The following is a 24,247-nucleotide window of genomic DNA, read 5'->3' as shown; positions in this document are numbered from 1 at the left end:
CTTTGCCTTTGGATGACCAAATGTGATTAATGAAGAGTTTGGCGGGTGCCGCAATCACATTCCATCCAACATAAAACTCAGTTTTGTGCTTTGTGATACGAATATTATATTTCTACTGTAATATAATTTACTGTCTAAATATTTGTTAAAAATAAAACTTCTAATTTAAAAACAAAAAAATCGAAATTCCATAAACTATTACATTAATTTATTAAGATATTTAAATTAAAACATTATTTTATATAATGAATATGCTTATAAAATGTTTAAATTAAAATTTAGCAAACTGTCTAGATGTGAAGATGAGACATTGTTTTCATTTAGTTTTCATTTTCAGTATCTTACCACGTGAGCTCCTCAAAAATTAATTTCACTTTGTTAGTGTTAATGTATGGTAAATTATTAATTTATAAATTTATATTTTAATAATTTTAAAAAATAAAAATTAATCATTTAAAAAATTATTAAATTAAAATTATCTTTTATAAAAAATAATGACTATAATTGACCATAAATATTTAAAAATAATGACTCTAATTCACCATAAATATTTAAAAATGAAAAATGAAAAATGAAAATATGTATATAGAAGATAATAATATGTATTGCGTTACGCAGATTTCTTTTATTTTTATAATTATTTATTTATTTATTATAAAAAATATATTTTAAAAAAAATTATTCATTGATACAAACATAACTTGTTTTCTGTAGTTATCTCCCTCTAATTTGTTTACTTACTCAAGTAACTGAAATCAGTCATAGATTGTAAAAAAATCCTTTGTTTTGAACAAAAGAATAAAGGCTCTTTCTATCTTTTTTGGAAATTAAGTGTTCTAATGCTCAGTGCAAAGATCGCAGCGAACAAAAGTGCGATTTTCAATTGCAACTGCAACCGGTCCCAGAAAATCGTGTTTATATCCAAAGTAATTACTCAGAAATTCGTTCACTTGTTGCTTCTCGCCATCTGTCATCACCACTTCATCTGAAATATTGCCAAACTGAGATACCGCCAGTCCGTAGAGCGTCCATGCGAAGGGACATGCCCAGTAATACCATCTCCACCACAGAGGAATCCGCTGTAATGCCAAAAAACACTCACATTATCAATGAACATTTATTTGACTAATTTTTGTGACGAGCCCAAAGGGAAAAAAAAGAGTAATTACTTTTTTTATGGTAAGAGTTTTGGAAATTTGATAGATAGAAACCACTAAAATGAACTGATTATACTCCTATCCATCATGGAATTTCCAAAATATGCAATCAAATTAAATTGAACAATACACAGAGAAAATACTCTGTAATTCTCACCGGACGTGGAATTATGAAGCCGCTAAAAATCATCCACACTGCAATACAAGCCGAGGAGAGAACTGAAGCTATGGTTGCATTAGGAGTGACAGCCGCCATTATCATCCCATAGTATGTGGTATAAAGGAACGTGAAGAACATGAAAAACAAATACCAAAAGAATTGGGCTGCTGTCCACTTCATGCCTGTCAATGCATAAACTATCACACCATAGACCAGTGTTTGAATATATATGTATGGCACTTCGATCAAAAGCTGTGTAACATAAATATGGCACTTCGATCAAAAGTTGTGTAACATAAATATGGTTGTATTAGTAGAAGGCTTTAAAGCTATGTTTGTATGCTTATTTTTATAATATTACAGTTTGAGCGTTTTAAGAGTATGTAGAGGTAGAATATATATATTTCTACAAATTTAGGTTTTAATAATTAAATTTATTTTAGGTTCGATTTTGTAAATTTATACTTTTGTAATCAAATACTAAATTCAAATAAAAAAATAGAATATATGCACTTATGTAAATTTACACTTTACTAATCAAATGCTACTAGATGGGTTCCTTGTTCATGAACCAAAAAAAAAGTATACCCCAATTTAACAGAACATTATTCACTGGTAAGAACTTTTATTTACTAGTGCTTTTGAACTTTTGTTTGTACAAAACATTATTCACTGGTAAGAACTTTCATTTACTGGTAAGAACTTTTAGTTTGTACAGAACATTTTTTACTGGTAAATGAGGTGTTTTTTAATTTTAAGTTTTTACAAAACATTATTTACTGGCAAATGAGGAGCTTTTGAATTTTTCGTTTGTACAAAACTGAATTTTTCGTTTGTACAAAACATTATTTACTGGTAAATGGTAAATGAATTTTTTGTTTGTACAGAACATTATTTAATGGCTACTCCCAATCTGTAACTCATGAGTCATATTCTAACGCAATTATATGTTACAGTGTGTTTGAATAATGTTGAAATCATGTGCGCTTTCAGTGTATTACCTCTGAAAAATACGGGGTATATCCTCCTTCCCTCGAGCCGCTCACGCCCTCCCAAGCGCTGGAACTCCTGTTGCCACTGCTTGTGCTGCACGATTTTCTTTCTATTAGAACTTCTGCAATAACTATGGTCTTTCCTGAAACACCTGAAATACAGGTAGACTTAGATGCACGTTTAATCAAGTCTTGGGATATGGCAGGTCACACTCATCCATGGACAATGGCTGAAGAGTCTGCCTGCTGAATAAACCTTATTTATTGTAACATGGAAGAATGGACCTAGAAAAAACAAATAGCAGTCAAATCAGAGGAAAGTTGGGAGAGAGAGTGTCACTGTACCCAAATGTACCCATTACTCTCGTTGTAACATGGCTCTTTCCTGATCCAAGAAGCTTTGCTAAACCAAAATCAGAAACCTTTGCATTGAATTCATGATCTATCAAGATGTTGCTTGATTTAATATCCCTGTGAACAACCTTTGGTTCTAGCGCCTCATGCAAATATGCCAATCTGCAAAGAATGCAATCAGGCTTTCAGAGCTAAAATGATGACAAGGAAATTAAATGCACGTCAAACAGGTGGTTGCCACAAAGTTTTTAATTCAATAATAGCCTTGAAGAGAAACAAACTTACAGCCTAATATCATATCTCAAGTTTTAGATCGTATCCAATAAAAATATTTAATGAAGTACAGTTATCTACGCATAACATAGTGGGAAGAATAATAAGAAGAAAGATAACAGGACACAGACGCTTTTGCAGTCCCAAAGATAATTTTCATACGGGCCTCCCAAGTCAGAAAGCCCCATTGCCTCATAGCTCCGTGAAGCCATTGCTCCAAATTGCCATTATTAACGTACTCATATACCAAAATCCTGAAAGGAAATAAATAGTGAACATCATTGTAAAATAGAGAATAAGAGAACAGTGCATTAGCACTTTCGCAGATAATCAGTTCTAGTTCTTGCATATACTATTTTTTTATACACAATAAAAGCGTGAAAAAAAAATGCTCCACATGAATCCTGCATTAATAGTTTGTACCTGTGAGTTCCTTCTACACAATAGCCAAGCAACCGTACAAGATTTTTATGTCGGACACGGCCAATGGCCTCCACTTCCAGCCCATGCCTGCACACCCAAATGCTTTTGGCGGGCATAATCAAATGACACTTCCTGATTAAGTATGCATGGTATCAATCTAAGCCTAATCAGTAAAAATAGCATTGGCTATGGTTATGCGCAGAGGATAAAAAGAATTGACAATTGAGTTTAAAACTGTGGCTCTGCTACCTGTAAATTACAAAGTTGAAGAAAAAAAATTTCCTTGAATAACGAATCCAAAACTAGCCTCTTGCATTGTTGGGGGCATGGGGATTAACAATGTACAATTAGCATTAATTAAAAGACGAAATTCAGCACCACAATATGAAAAAAGATTTCAATTTCGGCAATTGAAAATCACCTCTCAGATATGTGGATTACTCGGGTGGTCGTGAAATGAATGACTGTGCTTGAATTAAGAAACTCCCCTGAGAAAAATATCCCATAGTGCCCAAAGTCTCTGTATTCTGCCCTAATTGCCAGGAACCCTGAAACATTTGCTAACATGAGCGCATGTATGAAAAATGTGTTTGCTAACCTGAATGAAGATAGAGGGCGGTGAATGAAGATAGATAACCTGAATGAAGATAGAGGGCGGTGGAATGAAGACATGTCGACAGCTGTAAACAATCGTGTCAGTGAACGATGACAAGTATAAGGGTTCTGCGTTCATGCAAGGTCCACACGCCAATTTTGAAACTTAGGATAAATTAAGTTGCCCACACCAAACTAACATCGGCTCTGATGTACATTGCCCATTGCTTCAATAAGTCGAATATTTAGTTTGGATATAAAAATCTTTTGCACGAGAAAACCTTGGATAGCAGAAAAGTTGAATATCTTTTGCACCTGAAAACTTTGGATATCAAAAAAGTTTGGGACAGCAGAAGAGGTACCAAAAACTTAGGATATTTTACTTTTACCCGTCTTGAAACCTGCGAAGCCCGCAATAAGACCATCAACTTTGTTGGCCAATCAGCAATTACATAATAAATTTTATATTATTTTTTAATATGAAAACTTTGGTTAAAATTGTGATGTATAGCAATATTTTTTGGTCAAACAAGAGATTAATAGGCAGTCAACGCACGATCGATTGCTAAGAGTCCCAGGCAGGGACTAATAAGTGTTACTCTCTGCCATATAGCCACAAAAATTTGCAATTTTTTCTTTACTTAATTATTAGACGGACCCAAGTGATTACAAACGCATTTGGTTCAATTTATTTATGTAGCTACATGAATTGAATTTTTAAATTACAAGTTTATTAGTAAAATTTTACTTTTGACAAGTTAATCAGTAAAATCTTACCTTGACAAGGATGTTTAATTTTTAACTTGATAACAAAATAATTTTCAAAATATAATTGATTTTTAAAATGAACTTTTGATTTCTTACTAGTAAAAAGATATTATCTATAAAATTATGTATAGATTATAGTTTTTAGTAATCTATAATGTTTACTTAAAACTGAGGAAAGTTTATACACATTTTGACTGTAAAACAAATAAAATAAACTTATATTAATATTTAGTGAAACTAAATTTATAAATAATAAAAAATATATGTTAAATTTCTTTGAATAATTTTGTTTTAAAATGATGTTGATTAAGACCCAAGGTGTAAGGACCTACAGTCCTTTAGTGCTCCCGGCTTGAAGTGGGACGAAGGAAAATTGAAGTGCAAGCTCGACCTTAGCATGCGAAGGTATAATGAAGTGCGTATGAGAAAAGAGAGACGGGTTTATAGATGCGTGAGGAGCATGAGCACTCAACCCATGGCTGACCTACAACATGGGCAAGCCGACATACATCTTGGGTGAGATTGCGATGGAGTAGGGGCGTTGGGCAAGTCGGCTAGGCAACCAAGACTTTGCTCTGACTTTGGTATATATTGGAAGTGCATGGATGGCATTTGACACAATCGCTCAACCATTAAAGCATCTTTGCTCATGTGAGAAAGGCGCAGATCTAAGTGTGTGGAAGCTAAGGAGAAAGGCGCAGATTTGGGTGATGTGCCCGTTCTTGGGCAAGGCCGCATGGAGGTGAATGCATATCTTGGTTTTGGGTGAAGGGTGCGGGCAGGGTCGCCCGTCGGTTGGAGAAAGGCGTGCACAGTGTGTGTGGGTGCCCGGTTTGTGCGACGACTTGGCACGGGTTCTTGGGTGACTCAGGTGAGCGCCCACCCATCGTGCAAGTGTGCACAGTGACTTGGTGAAGTGTTGAGATTGTGGACAAAGGTGTGTCTCGGGTGGAGGCGCCCGTGTGTGGCGACTTGGAGGCGCGCCCAAGTTGGGAAAACAACACGATCGTGCGACGAGGTGAACGAAGGGTTGGTGAGTCGTGCAGCGACCATGCAGAGGCGCCGACGAGCTGGGCAACTGAGTTTGCCGAAGATTGTAAATTTGGCTAAGTATGAAACTTGGGGTTTCCAAGTATACTTGTAAAGCTTGTAACTTGTAAAAGATTGTATAATATATTATTTGGGCAGACTCATTGTTCAGGGAGTTGCCCCTCCCTTTATACTGTGCAATTGTGTTCTTCATTTATAATTGCTGATGATAATGAATGTGTATGGGTGTTCATTGGTATAAAGGATAACATAATAATACTTGTTTGCAAAACACAAACTAAGTAGGAGTAAGTGGTTAGGCATAGCCCACGAACATAAGTATTGGTGAAAAGAAAGTGTTGGGTGGTGTCACACCTTGCTAAGAGCAGTTGAAAGACTATCGCCGGCTTGGGGGCGTGACAGTTGGTATCAGAGCTAGTCTAAAGACTTGGAGGAGTCTTGCAGGAAGTTGGGTGAAGCAAGTGTACATATACTTGATAGTTGGTGAGAGTGAAGCAGGTACTTGCAGGTGAAGGAACTTGTTTCACATACGAGTGGAACAAGGGTTGGTTCAGGTTGCAGGCATCTTGGTGAAGCTGTTGGATGGTCGAAACTAGATCGCAAAGAAGAAGGAAGCTGTTAGCAATGGCAGTTGAATCTCAGGTTGGGTCTAGTCACAGTGCGAAGGATGCTACTATGGCATTCATGGAGAAAGTGTTGGAGAAGATGGAGGACTTGGAAGCTTTCTGGACTAAGAAGATGGACTTGATTGAGAGAGATCAAGAGGCCAATTCGAAGATGAGGGAAGAGCTCGAGGAACTCCGGACTCAACACGAGTACACTGATCTTATGTGTACACAACTTGAAGTAAGGGTCAAGGAGGTTGAAGAAGCAAGAGACCAAGGTCTTGTAGAGATCGTGGGCTTGCGAAAATCTCTTGACGAAGCCAGAGATGAGATCGCAGTGTTGAAGAAGGCCGTGAGGCATAACTCAGGTGGAGGAGTGCCTCATGTGAAAGTCAAGGAACCAGAATCTTACGATGGTACAAGGAGTGCAAAGACTCTTGGCAACTTTCTATGGGACATGGAGCAGTACTTGGAACGGTTGGGTCTATCTAATGATGAGACGAAGGTCAAGGTAGCTGCTCAGTTCTTGACAAAGGATGCTAAGATGTGGTGGCAAAGGAGGATGGATCAGATTGCCAATGGCAGTGCTGGTGACATTACTTCGTGGGATGAAATGAAGAAAGATTTGCAGGCTCATTTCAGTCCTCAGGATGAAACGTGGGAAGCAAGGATGAAGATTAAATTCATAAATCAGACCGGGAACCTTCAGACATATCAGCAGGAGTTTGCAAGTGCGGTTCTGGAACTTCCTGACATGGCGAAGAGGGACAAGGTGTTCAATTTCATTATTGGGTTGAAGCCTTGGGCACGCAATGAAGTGAAGAGGCAGAGGATTAGAACACTTGAGGAAGCTTTTGCTGCTGTGGACAGGTTGGTGGAGCATTATGATGAGACTTCTGATGATAGGAAGAAGAATTCTGATAAGCCAAAAGATAAGAAGAAGGACGATGCTTCAAAATCGGATGATAATTCGAAGACGAAGAAAGCCTTGAAGTGTTTGATATGTGCTGGACCACATACGGTGAAGAATTGTCCTTCTAGATCGAAAGTGGCTACGATTGCACAATTTAATGTGAGGAATGAAGAAGCTTATGTGGGGATGATGCAGATACTTGGTGCTGCTACTGCTACAGAGGAGGTCTCTTGGAGTGATCCTGAGAGGAACAGTTTGGAGTATGTTTAGATGAAGGTTGGAGGTGTTGATATACTCACTATGGTGGATAGTGGGGCCTCTCACAACTTCATGGGAGAAGATACTGCGAGAAGAATTGGGCTGAAATTTGTACCGGTGAAGGCACAGATGAAGACAGTCAATTCTCCTCCTGATAATGTTCTTGGTATAGCTGAAAAAGTGGACACAACACTAGGTGAGTGGAACGGGAAAGTCGACTTCGCTATAGTGCTGATTGATGACTACAAAACTATGTTGGGAATGGAATTCATGAAACAATTCGATGCTATGATTGTTCCACATTTGAGGAATCTGTACATTTACAATGGAAGGGAAGATGTACCCATTGGTGTTCCAACCATTGGAGTGACAAGGCCTGATTATAAGTTGGCAGTGATGCAAATGGAGGATGAAAAGTGGATGGAAGACATGAGTAAGCGGTTTTCTATTGTTGAGACGAATCTTACCGAGCAGTCATTGGTCATTAGGACACTTTTAGATAGTATCTTGGATTTATCAAGAAGGCTAGAAGTGGTTGAGGATGATGATGATGATGAGGCATATGTGAGGCCGAATGTCCGGGGGGAGGATCGAGTCACTTATCTACAGAGGATGGAGATAGAAGATCCTGACAGATGGATTGAGATGATTAGTGAGGGTGAGCCTTTAGGCTCTACCCCCTCCACATCTTCTTAGATGACAAGAAGATGGGGCTCATTGTTAGCTGCTCATGGCAGTGAGTCATTAAAACAGCTTGAGCAGGTACGATAGATGGTGCAGAGATGGCTTGGCATCAAGCATCATGACATGTTGCAGATGGAATGGAATTTCCATGGACCTGAGCATGGGAGAGATTCTTGGTGAGTCCGGGATGTGGCAGAATCCGAGATAGATTGGTGAAGGCATAAGGAGGGACATTCTTATGATTTGAGCGTGACAGTTGGATTGATCACCTGGCTAGTTCAAGTCATGAGGGCTAGCAGTGTACCAAAGAGATGTTGACATCAGGCAGACGAAGGATGACAGTTCATAGGATGAGGACAACACATGAGGGAGATGGAAGTTCTACATATGTTGCAGAGATGTTTGCAGTGTGTGGAGGAGTTGACATCATGGACCAAGGGGAGACAAATATTGAGGTTAATCTTGGTGGATGGCTACCAGGATGGTATGTTGTCGAGGACGACAACGACTTTAGGTGGAGGAGGATGTAAGGACCTGCAGTCCTTGAGCGCTCCCGGCTTGAAGTGCGACGAAGGAAAATTGAAGTACGAGCTCGACCTTAGCACGCAAAGGTATAATGAAGTGCGTATGAGGGAAGAGAGACAGGTTTATAGATGCGTGGGGAGCATGAGCGCTCAACCCACGACCGACCTACAACATGGGCAAGCCGACATACATCTTGGGCGAGATTGTGATGGAGTAGGAGCAATGGGCAAGTCGGCTGGGCAGCCAAGACTTTGCCCTGACTTTGGTATATATTGGAAGTGCGTGGATGGAATTTGACATAATCGCTCAACCATCAAGGCATCTTCGCTCATGTGAGAAAGGCGCAGATCTAAGTGCGTGGAAGCTAAGGAGAAAGGTGCAGATTTGGGTGATGCGCACATTCTTGGGAAAGGCAGCACGGAGGTGAACGCATATCTTGGTTTTGGGTGAAGGGCGCGGGAAGGGTCGCCCGCCAGTTGGAGAAAGGTGTGCACAGTGTGTGTGGGCGCCCGGTTTGTGCGATGACTTGGCACAGGTTCTTGGGTGACTCGGGTGAGTGCCCGCCCGTCATGCAAGTGTGCACGGTGACTTGGTGAAGTGTTGAGATTGTGGAAAAAGGTGTGTCTCGGGTGGAGGCGCCCGCGTGTGGTGACTTGGAGGCACGCCCAAGTTGGGCAAACAACACGATCATGCGACAAGGTGAATGAAGGGTTGGTGAGTCGTGCGGCGACCGTGCAGAGGCGCCGACAAGCTGGGCAACCGAGTTTTCCGAAGATTGTAAATTTGGCTAAGTATGAAACTTGGGGTTTCCAAGTATACTTGTAAAGCTTGTAACTTGTAAAAGATTGTATAATATATTATTCAGGCAGACTCGTTGTTTAGGGAGTTGCCCCTCCCTTTATACTGTGCAATTGTTTTCTTCATTTATAGTTGCTGATGATAATGAATGTGTATGGGTGTTCATTGGTATAAAGGATAACATAATAATACTTGGTTGCGAAACACAAACTAAGTAGGAGTAAGTGGTTAGGCGTATCCCACGAACATAAGTATTGGTGAAAAGAAAGTGTTCGGTGGTGCCGCACCTCACTAAGAGCGGTTGAAAGACTACCACCGGCTTGGGGGCGTGACACAAGGCCTCCTCGATTTTCCTCTCTTGTTGTTGTTCAACACCCCCTATAGAAGACCCAAGGCCACCTCTGCCTTCCCCTGCCTCATCATGCAGAGGATTATATTACAGGCTTCATTTTCCTCTGGCTCCAATGTGCTTTCTTGCTTGCAATTATTCATTAACGCACCACATTATTCCAATTTCCAACATTGTCATTGAATAACAGAAAGACAATCATTCAAATTCAATTGAAATCCACCTGTAAACGATTTCTGCAGAACAGTAGTCATGCTGCATCATATACACCCATCCCAAATTACCCTGCCAACAACCATTACATTCTCTTTCAACCACTATTACACAGAGATACTAAAAGAACAGGAGAAGGTTATCAATGCTATGTACCAAAACGAAAGTGGTCTCTTTCTTTACGGAAGCTTGAATCATTCAATTCCTGGGTACTGTATGAGAGAAAATTTGCTACATCATTCAATTCCTGGGTTTCATTCTAATGCACCATGGAGGGCTGATTTCCAACAGAAATATTTGAGTCGGCTCCTCTGGCTACTACGCCGTAGAAAAATCCATTAACCCTCGACCAGGCTCTCCACTCGAATTCGAGCAGTGAAATTGGTCGCAGATCTGTCACTGGCCATGATGGTGAGAGTCCAACCACGTGGTGCTTGGACATCTCTAGAGCAGTTGCAAAGAATTAACTATCCACAACCAAACGCGAGGAAAAATAAACACGTTTAACTCATAAGCCAGAGTAGTTTGTGCGGTTGGGAAAGCTAACAGCGGTCATCAAATTCAAATCAACGAATCATTTTAATGTAATCATCTAACAAAATATCGAATAGCACCGGTAATGACATGAAAGCAGTTAGAATAGTTAATTTTAGAGGGAAACGCCTTAAAGTATAATTAATATACATGTACACTTACAAGGAGTTAAGGAAAAATTAGATGAAAGACCAAACATCTTATTGTGTATATTTTAAAATATTATTTAAAATATAGATTTATTCTTAACAAGTAGAGATTCTATTAAATTTAAATCGTTTTTCTTAACAAGTGGAGATCGTATTAAATTTGAAGTCATCTTTACTTTTCTTTGTTTTAACATAATTTTTAAAAGTTGTATTGTAATTATTTTTTTAAATATATATATATATATATATGTGTGTGTTATAGTTTATGAAAACTAATAATATTAATATTTTTATTATCGATGAATTCAAAATTATCCAATATTATAATAATTTTGATGATTATTTATATTAGGTTAATAATAAAGATTATATACAATTCAGATCTAAATAATATAGTAGATCTAAGTGATATAGTATATCTGTTTGAACAAAAATTTATGATAGTGACTAAAACATCAAATAAATTATACAATTAGTATTTAGAAACTTAATTTTTTTAAGTAATTTTATGAAAATTTTATAATTATATTTAAAAAATAAATTAAAAACATTTAAAAACATTTTTTTTCATCCTTTTAATTTTTAGAGAAAATATCTCCGCATGGTTCTACATCATCATTCATTGAAATTTTAAAACGTTACAAAAATTAGTATTATTCCCCATTTATCTATTTATTCATCAACAAATCTTTAATGTTTTTTTACTTTAATTTAGGTATATTTAGACTAAGGAGCAAGTACTAGTTACACATTTATGTATGGACTATTCTGTATAAGTATGTATGAATCTTTCTAAAATGTGTTGTTGGTTTAACCATCACTTTGGATTGCTCACTAACTTGCTTTCTAACTTGTGATGCATCTTCGATCATGTGTACTATTAAAGGTTTCCAAGGGGTGCACTCACCTCACTCTCTGTGTGTTAGAACTTGTCATGCACCTTCCTTGACATATTGCATCTGTCACACCCACCTCACTTTCTGTGTGTTAGAACCTCTCATGCACTTTCCTTGACTTATTGCATTTGTCACATCCTTGCTACCAACACCTCACCTTCTGTGTGTTAGAACCTCTCATGCACTTTCCTTGACTTATTGCATCTGTCACATCCTTGCTACCAACAGGGACATCTTACTTTCCTCTATGCGAAATGGTGGTCAAGGCATTACGGTATGACCCACCCACTGTTGGGACTCCTACACCAAACAGTCTAAGGTCTAATTGGGACTTTTTACGAAGGAAATCCCCTGATATGTACAGGTATCCTCAAAAAATTACATGGGATTACCCAAAACTCCCCTCCTAGACTGCAAGCAACAATACAACTCGATGAGCCCCTGGATCAGGCCTTGGCTGACTCTCCCTCATTAGATGGAAAAGTATAGGTTGAACAAGATGAAAGCCCCAAAATTGATAAAGACGACAACAGTTAGCAAAACATGTTTTTCAAATTTATTAAATATCATAGAGTCTTTTAGAGGCTCTACAAAATAAATGTAATAAGAGCTATAGCTAGAAAAAGGAGAGTAAAAATAAAAAGAGTCTGAAAGCTTTTTTTTTGGATGTTAGAGCAGTGAACGATAGGTGAGGTTCCTCGTCCAAGAAAAGGGTAGTTGAGTATCCTCGAGGAAAACGTTTCAAAATCTCGCTATCATATTTACAATGCTGCAGTACATCGATGAAGTGGTTCAGACATGATCTCGATAGGTGAGGTTCCTCCTCCAAGAAAAGGGTGGTTGAGTATCCTCGAGGAAAACGTTTCAAAATCTCGCTATCATATTTACAATGCTGCAGTACATCGGTGCAGTTCAGACATGATCTTTCTCTGAACTAAATTATCGGTGCAGTTCAGACAGCCATGAGTCTGTGAATGACAACTGATCAGTAGACTTCAATTACTCCTACTTTTCTTGTCCTAACTGATGGCTGCATCATTATCGTTATTAAAAAAACCAAGTTCATTCCGTTTTCACGAAAGCCTATTTTTTGTTTTTTTTGTCCATTGAAACGCATTGTGAATCACACTCCAGAAATAATTGTTGTGCCCATGAGAGTGCACATGCATTCAATACCTGTTGCACCACGTAGAGACCAAAACAAGTATTATTTCGAGATAACTCATGGTTGCATAAACATATGATACTTTCAAAATCTGGAGGTAGCACATGAAATTTCAAATTGAAGTTAGATTGACCAACTAGTGCAAAAGGGTTCAACAACTTGGTAAGCCAAGGACTGAGCTAAAGCTTGATTGTTAGAATCATTTGGTTATAGGGTTTATGAAAAACCAATCTGTTTTATAAGTAATTTTTAAGCTCATGAACCTTAAAATAATATATTTTTTTAATGTTTTAGAAATTTGTGTGTTCGTTTAAAATTGTATATCAGATTTTAAAAAATTATTGTTTTATTTATAAAACTAAAAAGCCCATTTTCTTATGTATCACTTTCTTCTCTAATGAGAATAGTTAATGTTAATGTGTATCTAAAAAAATTCTTTTTATAAAGCCCCTTCTCTTTTATATCACTCTCCTTCTCTTTTAGATATCACTCTCCTCTTTAATGAGGATAGTTAGTATTAATGTGTATTTAAACAAATTCTTTCTAAAAAAAACCCTTCTCTTTTATATATCACTCTCCTCTCTAATGAGGATAATTATTCTCTTTTATATATCACTCTCCTCTCTAATGAGGATAATTAGTATCAATGTGTATCTAAACAAATTCTTTCTAGAAAGCCCCTTCTCTTTTATATATCACTCTCCTCTCTAACAAGGATAGTTAGTATCAATGTGTATCTAAACAAACTCTTTCATGACAGTGATATAATAAGCATTCGGTTTATGTTTCTTATATCTCTGTTCCGAAGATTTTATAAGTGCTTGTACAAGATGAAACTTGAGGGGGCCACATGAGGTTAGGCATTATGCCTTCATTTCTTTACATATTTGTGAATTGAATTACTTTATGTTGTTACAAGTTAATTGTTTCCATTTCGTTAATTAATTTTAGTCATGTGTGCCCCAGATGCAGGTGATTAAAAGCGCCATCACAACGATGACCATCCGGGTGGGCAAGTCGTATGGCCACATGGCCTCCCACACTGCCAACGAGATGCCCACCGCCATTATTAATGGCGTTTTAATGAAGCCAAAAAGCAAAAAACCATTAATGGAGGGAGAGAAATGAGGCCACCTACTTCTGGTTCTGGACCTTAAGATGGAGAATAACCTGCGACCTCCCCCTGCTCTGCCTCCTCTCGCCTGCAATTGCTCTCCTGCAGCGGCTCATCCAAGCTCCAGAACAGCTACGGGGCAACGATGTCAGCTTCTCTGCTGCATCGAGTTAATTGAAGGTGCCCATTTCTCCCATAACCCGCTCTGTTATTATAGAATTGTTGTTCCAGGCCTCAATTCCGCCACTGGCACCCATTTTCCTCACTCCCCTATCTTCTCAAGCCACTCTACCCCATTTCCAGCCCCTCCAAGCTCCCAGAGCACTATCAATATGCCCCGCCTCCGGCACAAAATGAGAAGCCATCAGGGAAGTAGTCGAGGGAGAGCAATTTGTCCTCCCTCGCGGTCCCCGTCTAACTCGGCGTAGGTGGATTCATCCTCGCCTTCGACCTCTTCTCAAAGTAGGGGTCTATCCCAACACTCGAAGTGGAAGAGTGCATGCCCAAAGAGTTGGACAAAGGTATTTGGAGGAAACCCAGTACCCTCAAACCAACACCGAGCCAATGTTGAACCCCTCGCACTCCACCCAATTCCATTTCAGATGCACCCTGGACCACCCCTGTATAATCACCACCATCTCTGTTACCTTTAGGGAGAAGCCTCAAAGCACCATTGCCTCAGGCAACATCACTCGAAACAAGACGAGTGATAACAAGCGGGATAGCTCGCAGGCAGACCAACCTGGCACATCTCGGAATAGAACAGAAGCTGGCGGAACCAACCGGAACAGAACAGAAGCCGCTCACTCCAGCCCGGAAGCTTTGCACAAGACGAGTAACACCCCTGATGGTCAAGGGAAGGTGGCAATAGGAACGAACAGTCCAAACGGCAACGAGAAGCAGGATGCCATGACCAGTGGCCAGTAGCATACTAACGACGACGACCCATATGCCTATGGGTGTCCCATCATGGAGGAGACACCGCCACCTACTGACACCTAGCAGGCTTCATTTCTCTTTCCAGGTTCCTAGTCATCAGGTCCTCTTTGGTCTTTTTGTGGTTTTTTGTGGTCAGGTTCCTAGTCATCAGGTCCTCTACTACGTGGATTTTTTTTGGCTTTTGTTTTACTAGAAAACTCTTAAACATGATTATTATAAGTTGGTTTCCCATGCGTGGGCAGCTTTCTCCTTCTTTGGACTGGTTTCCCCGCGTGGGCAGTCTAATTTTTCAGTCACTGTTTGATAACGCACAATAATTTCTCTGAGACAGTTTCTGCAGAGGCCAGCGCCTCCTTGTAACACTATTTTTTTGTATCTATAATAGAATTAGTCTTACTTAGGAAAAAAAAAACATTTAGTCATGTATGTCTTAGTTTATATTTCATTTTTTTTAAGTGCCCTATAAAATCGCCTTATTCTCAATTCCACTTAATAACTAGTTAATTTTTTTCCATTTCGTTAATTGATTTTAGTCATATGCGTCTTAGTTTATATTTCAATTTTTTCATAAGTGCGCTATAAAATCACCTTGTTCTCAATGTCACGGGCATAGTTATGAGGAGCTCGTGCCAACAACTAAGTAAGGGATTTAAGGTATTTAAAATATTGTTGAATTGTTTTTCTTCATATTTGATATGTCATTGAAATTGCCTCCATTTTTTTTGAAAATGCTTTCATTTTCTTTTTAGGCTAAATAGGTTAGATTGTATATTAGTAATTGTGGTTAGAGTAAATTTATTTTTTTATTTATACAACATTGAGTGCATTGCAAGATCATAAATGATTTTAAATTGATAATTAAATGATTGTGTAGTGTAATTGGAATTATACATATTATTAATTTTTATTTTACAATCAAATATTAAATCAATAGACAATTGAAAAGATCCAGCATTGTAGTTAAGTACGAGAGAAATGAATATAAACAAAAGTATTGATAGTGTTGTGGCTACTAATCCTACAATTCCATAATGTTTGCACAACTAACAATTAGATAACCCAATGAACAAAGCTTGAATGTTGTTTTCTTGATCTGAAGACACAACCCCATGCAACCCTCTACTTAGCAAATATATGGTTGTGAGGACACAACCATATGGCCCCACACAGCCCTCTACTTAGCAAATAAATGGTTGTATGGCATGTAGGTAAGAGAAAAAACACCTAGCTTGATGAACCATAGCCTCCATAGATATAGCTTGTGGGAAAAGAGAAATGAAATACATATCATCTTAGATCATCCAATAAACCATTTCAATACCTTCTATGGAAGTGGAAAATCTCAGATTTTTGAAAAAGATTGGATAGTGATCATATATCCATAAATATTAATAATATTAATGAAAAATGAATTTATAAATAAAATAACAAAAGTACTAATAAAAATTCTTCATTATAACCATAAACATACTTAACACAATACATTAAACATAAATATAAATCAATATAAATACATATATCCTATACAATATTTATATAGCAACAAAAATAAAAAATAAAATAACAAAAAGCCAAAAAAACCAAATTGGAAAATCAACTTCAAATGATAATTAATGGAGACTTTAGTCATCCTCACTCACTTGACCAAAAGACAAATTGAAAGTGAAAATCCAAACAGAAATAAAAAAAGGCTTGGGATAATTGAAAGGCTAACAAGCCTGACCTTTAAATTCACATTTTTATGTAGTTACTCTATTATCATTATTTTTTATGGAATCAGATACTTTACTATTTTGGGGAAAATTGAGTTTAAACAAGGTTGCATCGCAGCTAGTCCCTGCCTTGATTGGAAGGGGGCTTGAGCATTGAATAAGCCATACGCATATAAGCATAGACAGTAGCATAGCCAAGGGCAGCCTCAAGACTGGGTGGTGGTGAATAACTAAAAGCATAGCTAGCTGGAGCAAATCAAGCATCAAAGTAACGAAGTAGTGGACTCAGTGAAACCAACAGTAGCAGATCTAGATGCATAAGCAAGACCAGGAGAAGTACCAGGAGTAGCAAAATAAGCATAGGTAGATTTGGTTGATCGAGACCCAACAGCATCAGTAGTTTAGACGGTTGATCTAGTTGTTTACCCATAAGCAAGGACAGGTGCAGATCTAGTTCTAGGACCAATTTCAGAGAGAGCTCTATAACCTATTTCAGAACCTCCAGTAGCAGAGTAAGATATCTATACAAGGTAGTCAATCAATCAAAAGCATGACGCCCCTGTACACTAGGTTGAAAGGCTCGACGAGTGCCATCTGTCTAATGGATTGGAAAACGCGTTGGATGGCTTCAATGGGTATTTGCGTAGAGAGAAAAACATGGGTCGGTCAATAGATAAGGTTGTTTACCTTGATCGAGTAAAAGAACCATTACCAGCATTCAAGTCAGCATCCTAGCTGGCATCCCTGCAAGTACAACTAATTTATAGTCAAAAGATAAAATAGAAATCAGAATGAACCCAAAATTCAGATTAATTTGTATGACCAACTCAGTTTTGTAAGTGAATGGCGTGCATACTTATGTGCAGACTTAGGCCATGCTAGGGGACTGCTTTAGGAATCCCCCTTATATGATTGACTATCCATTTGGGAGCCTGTATTGGAATTTCAAACAATTCCTAACACAGAACTACAATGATACTTACAACCTCAAGCTTTGGGAATCCTTTTTCGTTTGACTTTATCAACAAAACCGGGGATCTACTTCGGTGGGTTGCTTGTTTGCCATTAAGCTACCTTAGGTATCGATTTAGTTAATCATGTGCTCTTTATGGGATCAAGATTAGTGGGTTTAACAAAATGGGCAGACCTGTGCTTTCAAGAATCTGGTATAGAAATATGCTATCGCATGAAAAGCAAATGGAGGATCGAGCTCACATAACGTTTAAGAACTCGCTACTTTAAAGAATCTGGGGCTATTCAGTATCGATAAAAACCTTCGTTTGAGCTGTCGACGTGCAGAACTCCTAAGCTTCACCCTCGTAACAATCCAGTAAATAGAGAAGTCCTATATGGCGGTGATAGTAACCAATACTAGGTTCTTCGGTACCCATATGTGTATTGCAGATTTTGAAAACAATTGATCTTTCTTCAAGTTTGAGATATTCCAGAATCTATAATCCAAAGTCGACGACGTTTGACAATATACTTTTATCTCAAGTTTATAGTTTCTTATTGACGTTGCACAATAATAGTTTTACCAGGATTTCATAGCTGTTTTATGATAGATTAATTTCATTAAATTGTAGATTGGTAGAATATTTTAAAATAAGATCTGTTAAGTGTTTTACCTCCAATTCCAAAACATTTACAGATATATACATATTGTGTCTTTTTTATGTAAAATTCCAACATATTTACCAATTATCCATTAAATTCCACAAAATTTCCAAAATTTACCATATTATAAACAAAATTTTGAAATGTGTTAGAACCAAATGTCCTAGGTACCCATAGTTCCGGAACCATCGTTGCCAATTTCTTCAATGAAGTTAGCACAATGTTGTGTAACGAAGCCGTTAGTCTACAGCGGAACCTAATGCAGACAGTAAAAATCCAGGTACAAGTGATCCTTGTTGCAACATAAAAATCAAACTTAAATTAATTATTAAAATCAACTAAGAGGGTAGGCCTGTTTAAAGACAATAAACTAACACGAAAGAGGTTTTCTTAAAAACCCCAAGTTTATCGAATTATCTTCCCCGTGATTATGCACTGTGAACAAGATTAGTGGCTCTTGCATAATAGATCTGTCACGTGTGGCGTTCGTGAAAACTGAAATCAATGCCAAGATATATTAATAAAATATTATAAGAGTCTTTTAAAATTATAATTAAAAAATACGGGTGTCCTAATGGAACAAAAGGACCGTGGCCATCATTCCTAAGACCCTCCCTGCATGTGTTACACCTGTTTTGCATAATCTTGGATAGTTCGACTGATGGAACAAAAAGACCGTGGCCACCTTTCTGAAGACCCCCCAGCCTGCATGCATTACAGCATAATCTTCGATAGTTTGAATAGCATAATAAAATAAAATAAACCGCCCCCCAAAAATTATGCCTCTTGCTCAAGAGAGAAGGATAAGCTGAGTTCCGTCCATGAAATTCTTTGTTTCACCTCCTTTAGAAAACTGTCAAAGAAACTCTATTATTTTTTTCAAAGAGAAATGTTTTTGAGTGTGTGTTGTTTCATTCTCAGCCGGTCAATGTGCATGCAAGGGACACGTGCCTAAACATTGGGAAGGCTGTTGTCCATCGCCTGTTACAGAGAGGCAGGCTACCATGACTGATCACCTGTTACAGAGAGGCAGGCTGCCGTAACTGGTAGAGAAAAATAATAACAGCATGCAGCATTCTGCTCAGACAATTAAGGAAACAGCAGAAATTGGGCAAGTTTCGCAGTCACAGTCATCAGGGGGAACATCAATTCAATGTTGCAGTCATCCGCAGGAAGCGCAAGCCCCTTGCTTGGTGCTTTCTTGCCTACCTTACTCTATGGCTTCTCTCATCCCGGATCAGAACCACTCGTAATTTCGTGCTTGCTTTCTTGCCTACTTCGCTACTCGCTGAATGCAGCATCAACCCATCGAACTGTTGTTCAACTCAGCAGGTCAATGCTGCACTCAATGATGAGCATTTACCTCAACACAGAATTTTTGAATAAATAATACAAACAATGCGCTGCAAGATATGGGTAGCTGCCGAGAGGCGCACCTATAATAGAAGATATTTCTAAGCCTCGAATTCATGAATGCAATAGTAGCTTAGCTTGTTTAGAAATCGATTAGTTAGAATGGAGTTTTCTAATGAGGTCACTTTATGGCTTCCTGAAATTCGTCAAGAATGGGAAAATGGATTCAGCAGATCAAAAACTCCGGAGTAAGTAAAATCTCGAGATTCGATAATGATATAACTTACCTTTAAAAAAAATTTTACTAAATTTTCTCAATTTCTCTTATTTTGCTAACGAAATTGTAACCGGTTTAGTTCAAGGTTGATTAAGTAGATTTCTAGGCAGCTAAAATGAAATAAGTCACAGTTATTACAAGCTATGGAAGAAGGCAAAGTAATAAGCACCGACGACGCGTGGGTGAATCTTTCTTTCCGTACGGACTACTGACAACTATAAGTGCTTAGCTTTCAGTCTGATAGTAGTATGCCTTATTCCTCCTTCTGCATTCGCTCATAAGAGTCCTTGCTAGCTGCAAGAAGTTAACCTCATACGATATAAGAATAAGGTTATTAGATGAAGGATAGAAGACCGATTTGGCAACTGGGATGAGAGAAAGAATACGAATAAGTGACTCGCTTGAGTAAGACAAGCATACCTCGTATGGGCTCGAGTACGAGCTGACATCTTTGCATAGTAGGGCGCAACTACGGAATAGGAATTCCGTTTCAATAAAGGAGCGGTGACTCAGACTTCTTGGTCATGAAAGAGAAGGGAAAACCTTTCACTGACCTACTTGGCCGGAGTTCCCACAGCAGCCATTCTTTCGGCAAGCCCTCGTCAAGCTCTTGTTAAGCTTCTTCAAGCCGAGCACAGCGTGCAAGAGAAGGGGCACTAGTTGAAGAAAACCGCCATGGAACAGATTCTTTCTAACCTGCTGAACTTTCTCAATCGACCTAGATGAAGCCTTGAATTCAGTCAGTTCAGGTGAAAAGAACTTCCCCCTGTGCCAACGATATCCCAGAAGTTCGAGCATCATCAGATTGGACAGCGCAGATTGCACACTGTAAGTTTGTGTAATTTCACCCATCCATATATTTTTTTTTGGAAATAGATTTTCCCCTTACTGCTTACCAATCTATACCTATCATCGCGGAAAATATGCACGTTAAAGGGACTGAAACATGGAAGAAATAAGTTCGCTGCAAATTAAGGTTGTAGAAAAATAATGGGAAAATGTAAATATACAGGTTTAAAAAACTATTTATCTCACCTTGTTCATTGTATCTCGCCGCAGAAACATAGTTGTTGCAGAGAGCATTAGAGGTTCTGGGAACTAGGCTGATCGCATCTGTTTAACCTTTCAAGTTAGGGTCTGCCTTGGAGCAATCCAAAACCAGTAGCGAAGAGGCTTTCCTGACCAAATGGAAAAAAGAGTATGATAACATGGACTCTTAAGGAAACATCAGCAAGCAACTAAGATAGCACCAGTGGAAGCATCTATAATTTGGCTTAATGCAACAGCTGTAGTGCATGCAGCTTGCATGTTGAACACGTGCCGCCTGCGAATATGCCAAACAAACATGAACAGTTCCTGCGAATATGCCAATCCATTTCTGCAATTGCACATAATCCATCCAAACTCCATCCAAACTAATGTTAAGTAATCTTAACATTAATATATGAAATCGCTCTGACGGTCACGAGTAATAAACCCGGCCAACGAAGATAACCTATGCTCCGGCCTCTCCCGCTTCGGGAAGAGGCCAAATAAGATGGCAATCCAGAGTACCTTGGTCATCCTGGCACGGAGGGCACACAGTGTTCTAAAACTTTGATCTAACCAAGGCATGGCGAAACAATACTTCGAATTAATATTACTTCGAATTAATATTAAATCAAACAAAACTGATTCCTATTGGCAGGGACTAAAAAAGATGTCGAAGAAAGTTGAAATTGTTGAAAATTTAGACTGAAGCTAAATTTGTTAATTACCTCATGTTCAAGTCAACCTAAGTCAACCTCCTGATTAGATATTATCACAATCCTTTTGATTGGCGAACTCTCTGAAACAACACTAATACCTATTCCCATTCACGAATAAAAGGAGTAGTGAACGCTAGGTGAGCTTCCTCCTCCAAGAATATGGTCGTCGAGGGAAACGTTTCAACATCTGGATATCATATTTACAATGCTGCAGTCCATGGGTGAAGTAGTTCAGACATGATCCGACTGTGAACTAAATTCTGTGGTGGTTAATTTTCTTGCATGAGGAATACAGACAGCCGTGTCTTGTCTGTGAATGAGAACTGAACTGATGGTTCAGTTACTTCTTCTTGTTATTAAAAAACCAAGTTCGTTCTGTTTTCGTAATTATGTATCCATAAAGCAGAAAAGCCTACTTTTTTTTTTTGTTTTTTCTGTCCATCGAAACGCATTGTGAATCACATTTCAGAAATAATTGCTGTGTCCATGAGAACTAACAGCCATTCGATTTAGACAATTATAGTTCATATAATATAGCTGTAAATTTTGTGATTGGAATAGTGCGAGTTGAAGTTATAAAGTAGAAAATTAACGCTATCACATGCACTGCTTCGCTAGCCAAAGACTGACTGCATCAATTCGAGCAGGAAGAACTGCATAGCAGCTCCGGAGTTACAGGAGAAGAATATACATGATGGGTAGATTTGCTCGCTGTCCAAAAGGATGGCTCAGGCATGGGGCCTGGAGCGTCGATGAGGATATGATTCTGTGTGAAGACATTAGAATTCATGGAGAAGGTGGATGGACAAATCTAGCCAAAACACAGGTGAATCTGATTTGTGTCCTATTTTCAAGTGTTTATTTAAGATGGATCTACTGCGTATTTAAAATGGATTTATGTTAAGAAGATTTTTGAGAATGGAGAAGACTTGTCCCACAAAATTAATAATTTAAAAAAGTTAATCTTTCATATGTAATGAATTTATGGAGTTAGGGAAGAGAGTTTGGAAAAAAATAAATCAAAAGAGTTTAATCTTTCATCTGTAATGGATTTATAGATTTTGAAAATTGTTTAATCAATTAAAATATTATATATATATATATATATATATATATTTTGTAGTTTATTTGTTATATGTTTTGAATTTTTATGGAGATAGGCGTTCCTCCTATTGGAGTTGGGCACTTTAATGATTTTACTAATCAAAAAAATCGATAGGACGGTTTGAATTTAAAGATGTCAGTATATTCTAGTGGTTGCCACAATATCAATGGATTGGATTCACACCACTAACTTCCGTGCATATCTAAATCGCATGATTAAACCTTGCTTAAATTAATTTTTTACAAAGCTCCATTAAAAATGTACCATGCCATTTGTTAATTGACACCTGTCATGATTAACCATAATGGGAATATTATAAAATGTAACACACACCTTACACATACACTTGGCATTGTAGTGGAAAGGTGTATTTCCGAATAAGATGATCATCCATTTCAAACCATTGGTAAATGTGTGTCCAATTCTAAATAACACGTGTCGGTATTTTAAAAACTAACTTGGGAAGATAAAGAGTGTTTTCTCTTAACAATATTTTTAACACTTATTTAAATTTCCTTGTAAAATAACCTATTATACATTTAGTTAGAAAGGAGAAATTTTCCTTAATCTCTTTCTTATTAAGCTAGAAAACATATGTCATCATTTAATCTTTAATTTTTTCCTAGCAATAAACTTTCTGAATGTAACTATATTCGCATTCTTTTAGGATGAAAATTTACAGTGCCAGTTAATTTGTAGTTTTTTAAAGAAGGATTATTCCCGGTGTGCATGAGTTTTTTTGGCATTCACTCATTTTATGAATCTCCTCATTTCAATTTACATTTAATAATTTATTTTGTGTTGAGTTATATTTTTCATTGTACCAACTATTACAAGCCATCTTATTGTATATTTTTGCACCTATCTTGAAAGCATTCTTTCTTTATCCATACATAGGTAAATTTCACTACTTTCATTATTTACACCGGTAAATCTCACTATTTTCTCATAATTTACTTTATAATAAAATGATTTGCAGCATATGAATTATGTAATTATAAAATTACTTCAAATATAATATATAATATAGTTAGATATTGAGATAAACTAATGATGAAATATTGTGAATATGTAGATATTGGAATAAAATAATAAGGAAATGTGTTGAATATGCATATGTAGATATTGATATATAATGAAATGTCTATATATAATAATTTAATGATTATGAAGTTTTTAAGTTGTTAGAAAATTTAATTTAAATGAAGAACAAATTAATTTTTGACTTTATAGATGAACTAATATATTAATAAATAATGATAAATATCTTCTTTTCCTTCTCTATTTCATTCGCTTCAAACCATTGGTGACCTGTCCAATTCAAAATAAAAGTTGTCTGTGTTTTCATTAAATTGTACATCAATTTCACCCTTTCGTGTTGTTAATAATAACTCCAAAGAACAGGTGTCTCTATAACTCCAAAAAATAGGTGTCCATCAATTTCACCATTCCAGCAATTGTTCCATTAATCCACAATGGAAATAATAACTCTAAAAAATAGGTGTCCATCAATTTCACGATT

At 37.5% G+C, this 24,247-nt stretch overlaps 1 protein-coding gene and 1 pseudogene across 2 annotated transcripts; both read right to left on the bottom strand.

Annotated features, from left to right (window-relative positions):
- Positions 1 to 836: 836 nt before the first annotated feature.
- Positions 837 to 1,599, bottom strand: LOC149266347 (pleiotropic drug resistance protein TUR2 pseudogene; annotated as a pseudogene). The gene is made up of 2 exons (XR_016255121.1): positions 1,315 to 1,599; positions 837 to 1,079 (listed from the first exon to the last, which is right to left on the bottom strand). The product of XR_016255121.1 is annotated as a pleiotropic drug resistance protein TUR2 pseudogene (transcript).
- An 879-nt stretch (positions 1,600 to 2,478) lies between these two features.
- On the bottom strand, positions 2,479 to 10,558 carry LOC149266346 (putative receptor-like protein kinase At2g42960). The gene is made up of 5 exons (XM_089407962.1): positions 10,385 to 10,558; positions 10,127 to 10,188; positions 3,360 to 3,446; positions 3,068 to 3,190; positions 2,479 to 2,825 (listed from the first exon to the last, which is right to left on the bottom strand). The coding sequence occupies exons 1-5, from the start codon at positions 10,556 to 10,558 to the stop codon at positions 2,615 to 2,617; spliced, it is 657 nt and encodes a 218-aa protein (XP_089264088.1). The 3' UTR covers positions 2,479 to 2,614.
- Between the last annotated feature and the right edge of the window lie 13,689 nt (positions 10,559 to 24,247).

Source organism: Pinus tabuliformis, chromosome 6, assembly GCF_031772625.1.
Source record: "Pinus tabuliformis cultivar Carrire ecotype Pingquan chromosome 6, CPIR1, whole genome shotgun sequence".
Lineage (NCBI taxonomy): Eukaryota > Viridiplantae > Streptophyta > Pinopsida > Pinales > Pinaceae > Pinus > Pinus tabuliformis.
The sequence above is the reverse complement of the archived record's forward strand: the minus strand, read 5'-3'. Positions and strand labels throughout refer to the sequence as shown.

Bases quoted from the DNA above. Each gene is read 5' to 3' on its own strand.
- LOC149266346 (XM_089407962.1), bottom strand. From the start codon at position 10,558: ATGTCCAAGCACCACGTGGTTGGACTCTCACCATCATGGCCAGTGACA. The intron at 3,447-10,126 runs GTGGATTTCAAT...TTGGGTGTGCAG, and splicing joins TCTGCAGAAATCGTTTACAG to GCATGGGCTGGAAGTGGAGG. The intron at 3,191-3,359 runs GTACAAACTATT...ATTTCCTTTCAG, and splicing joins TGTGTAGAAGGAACTCACAG to GATTTTGGTATATGAGTACG.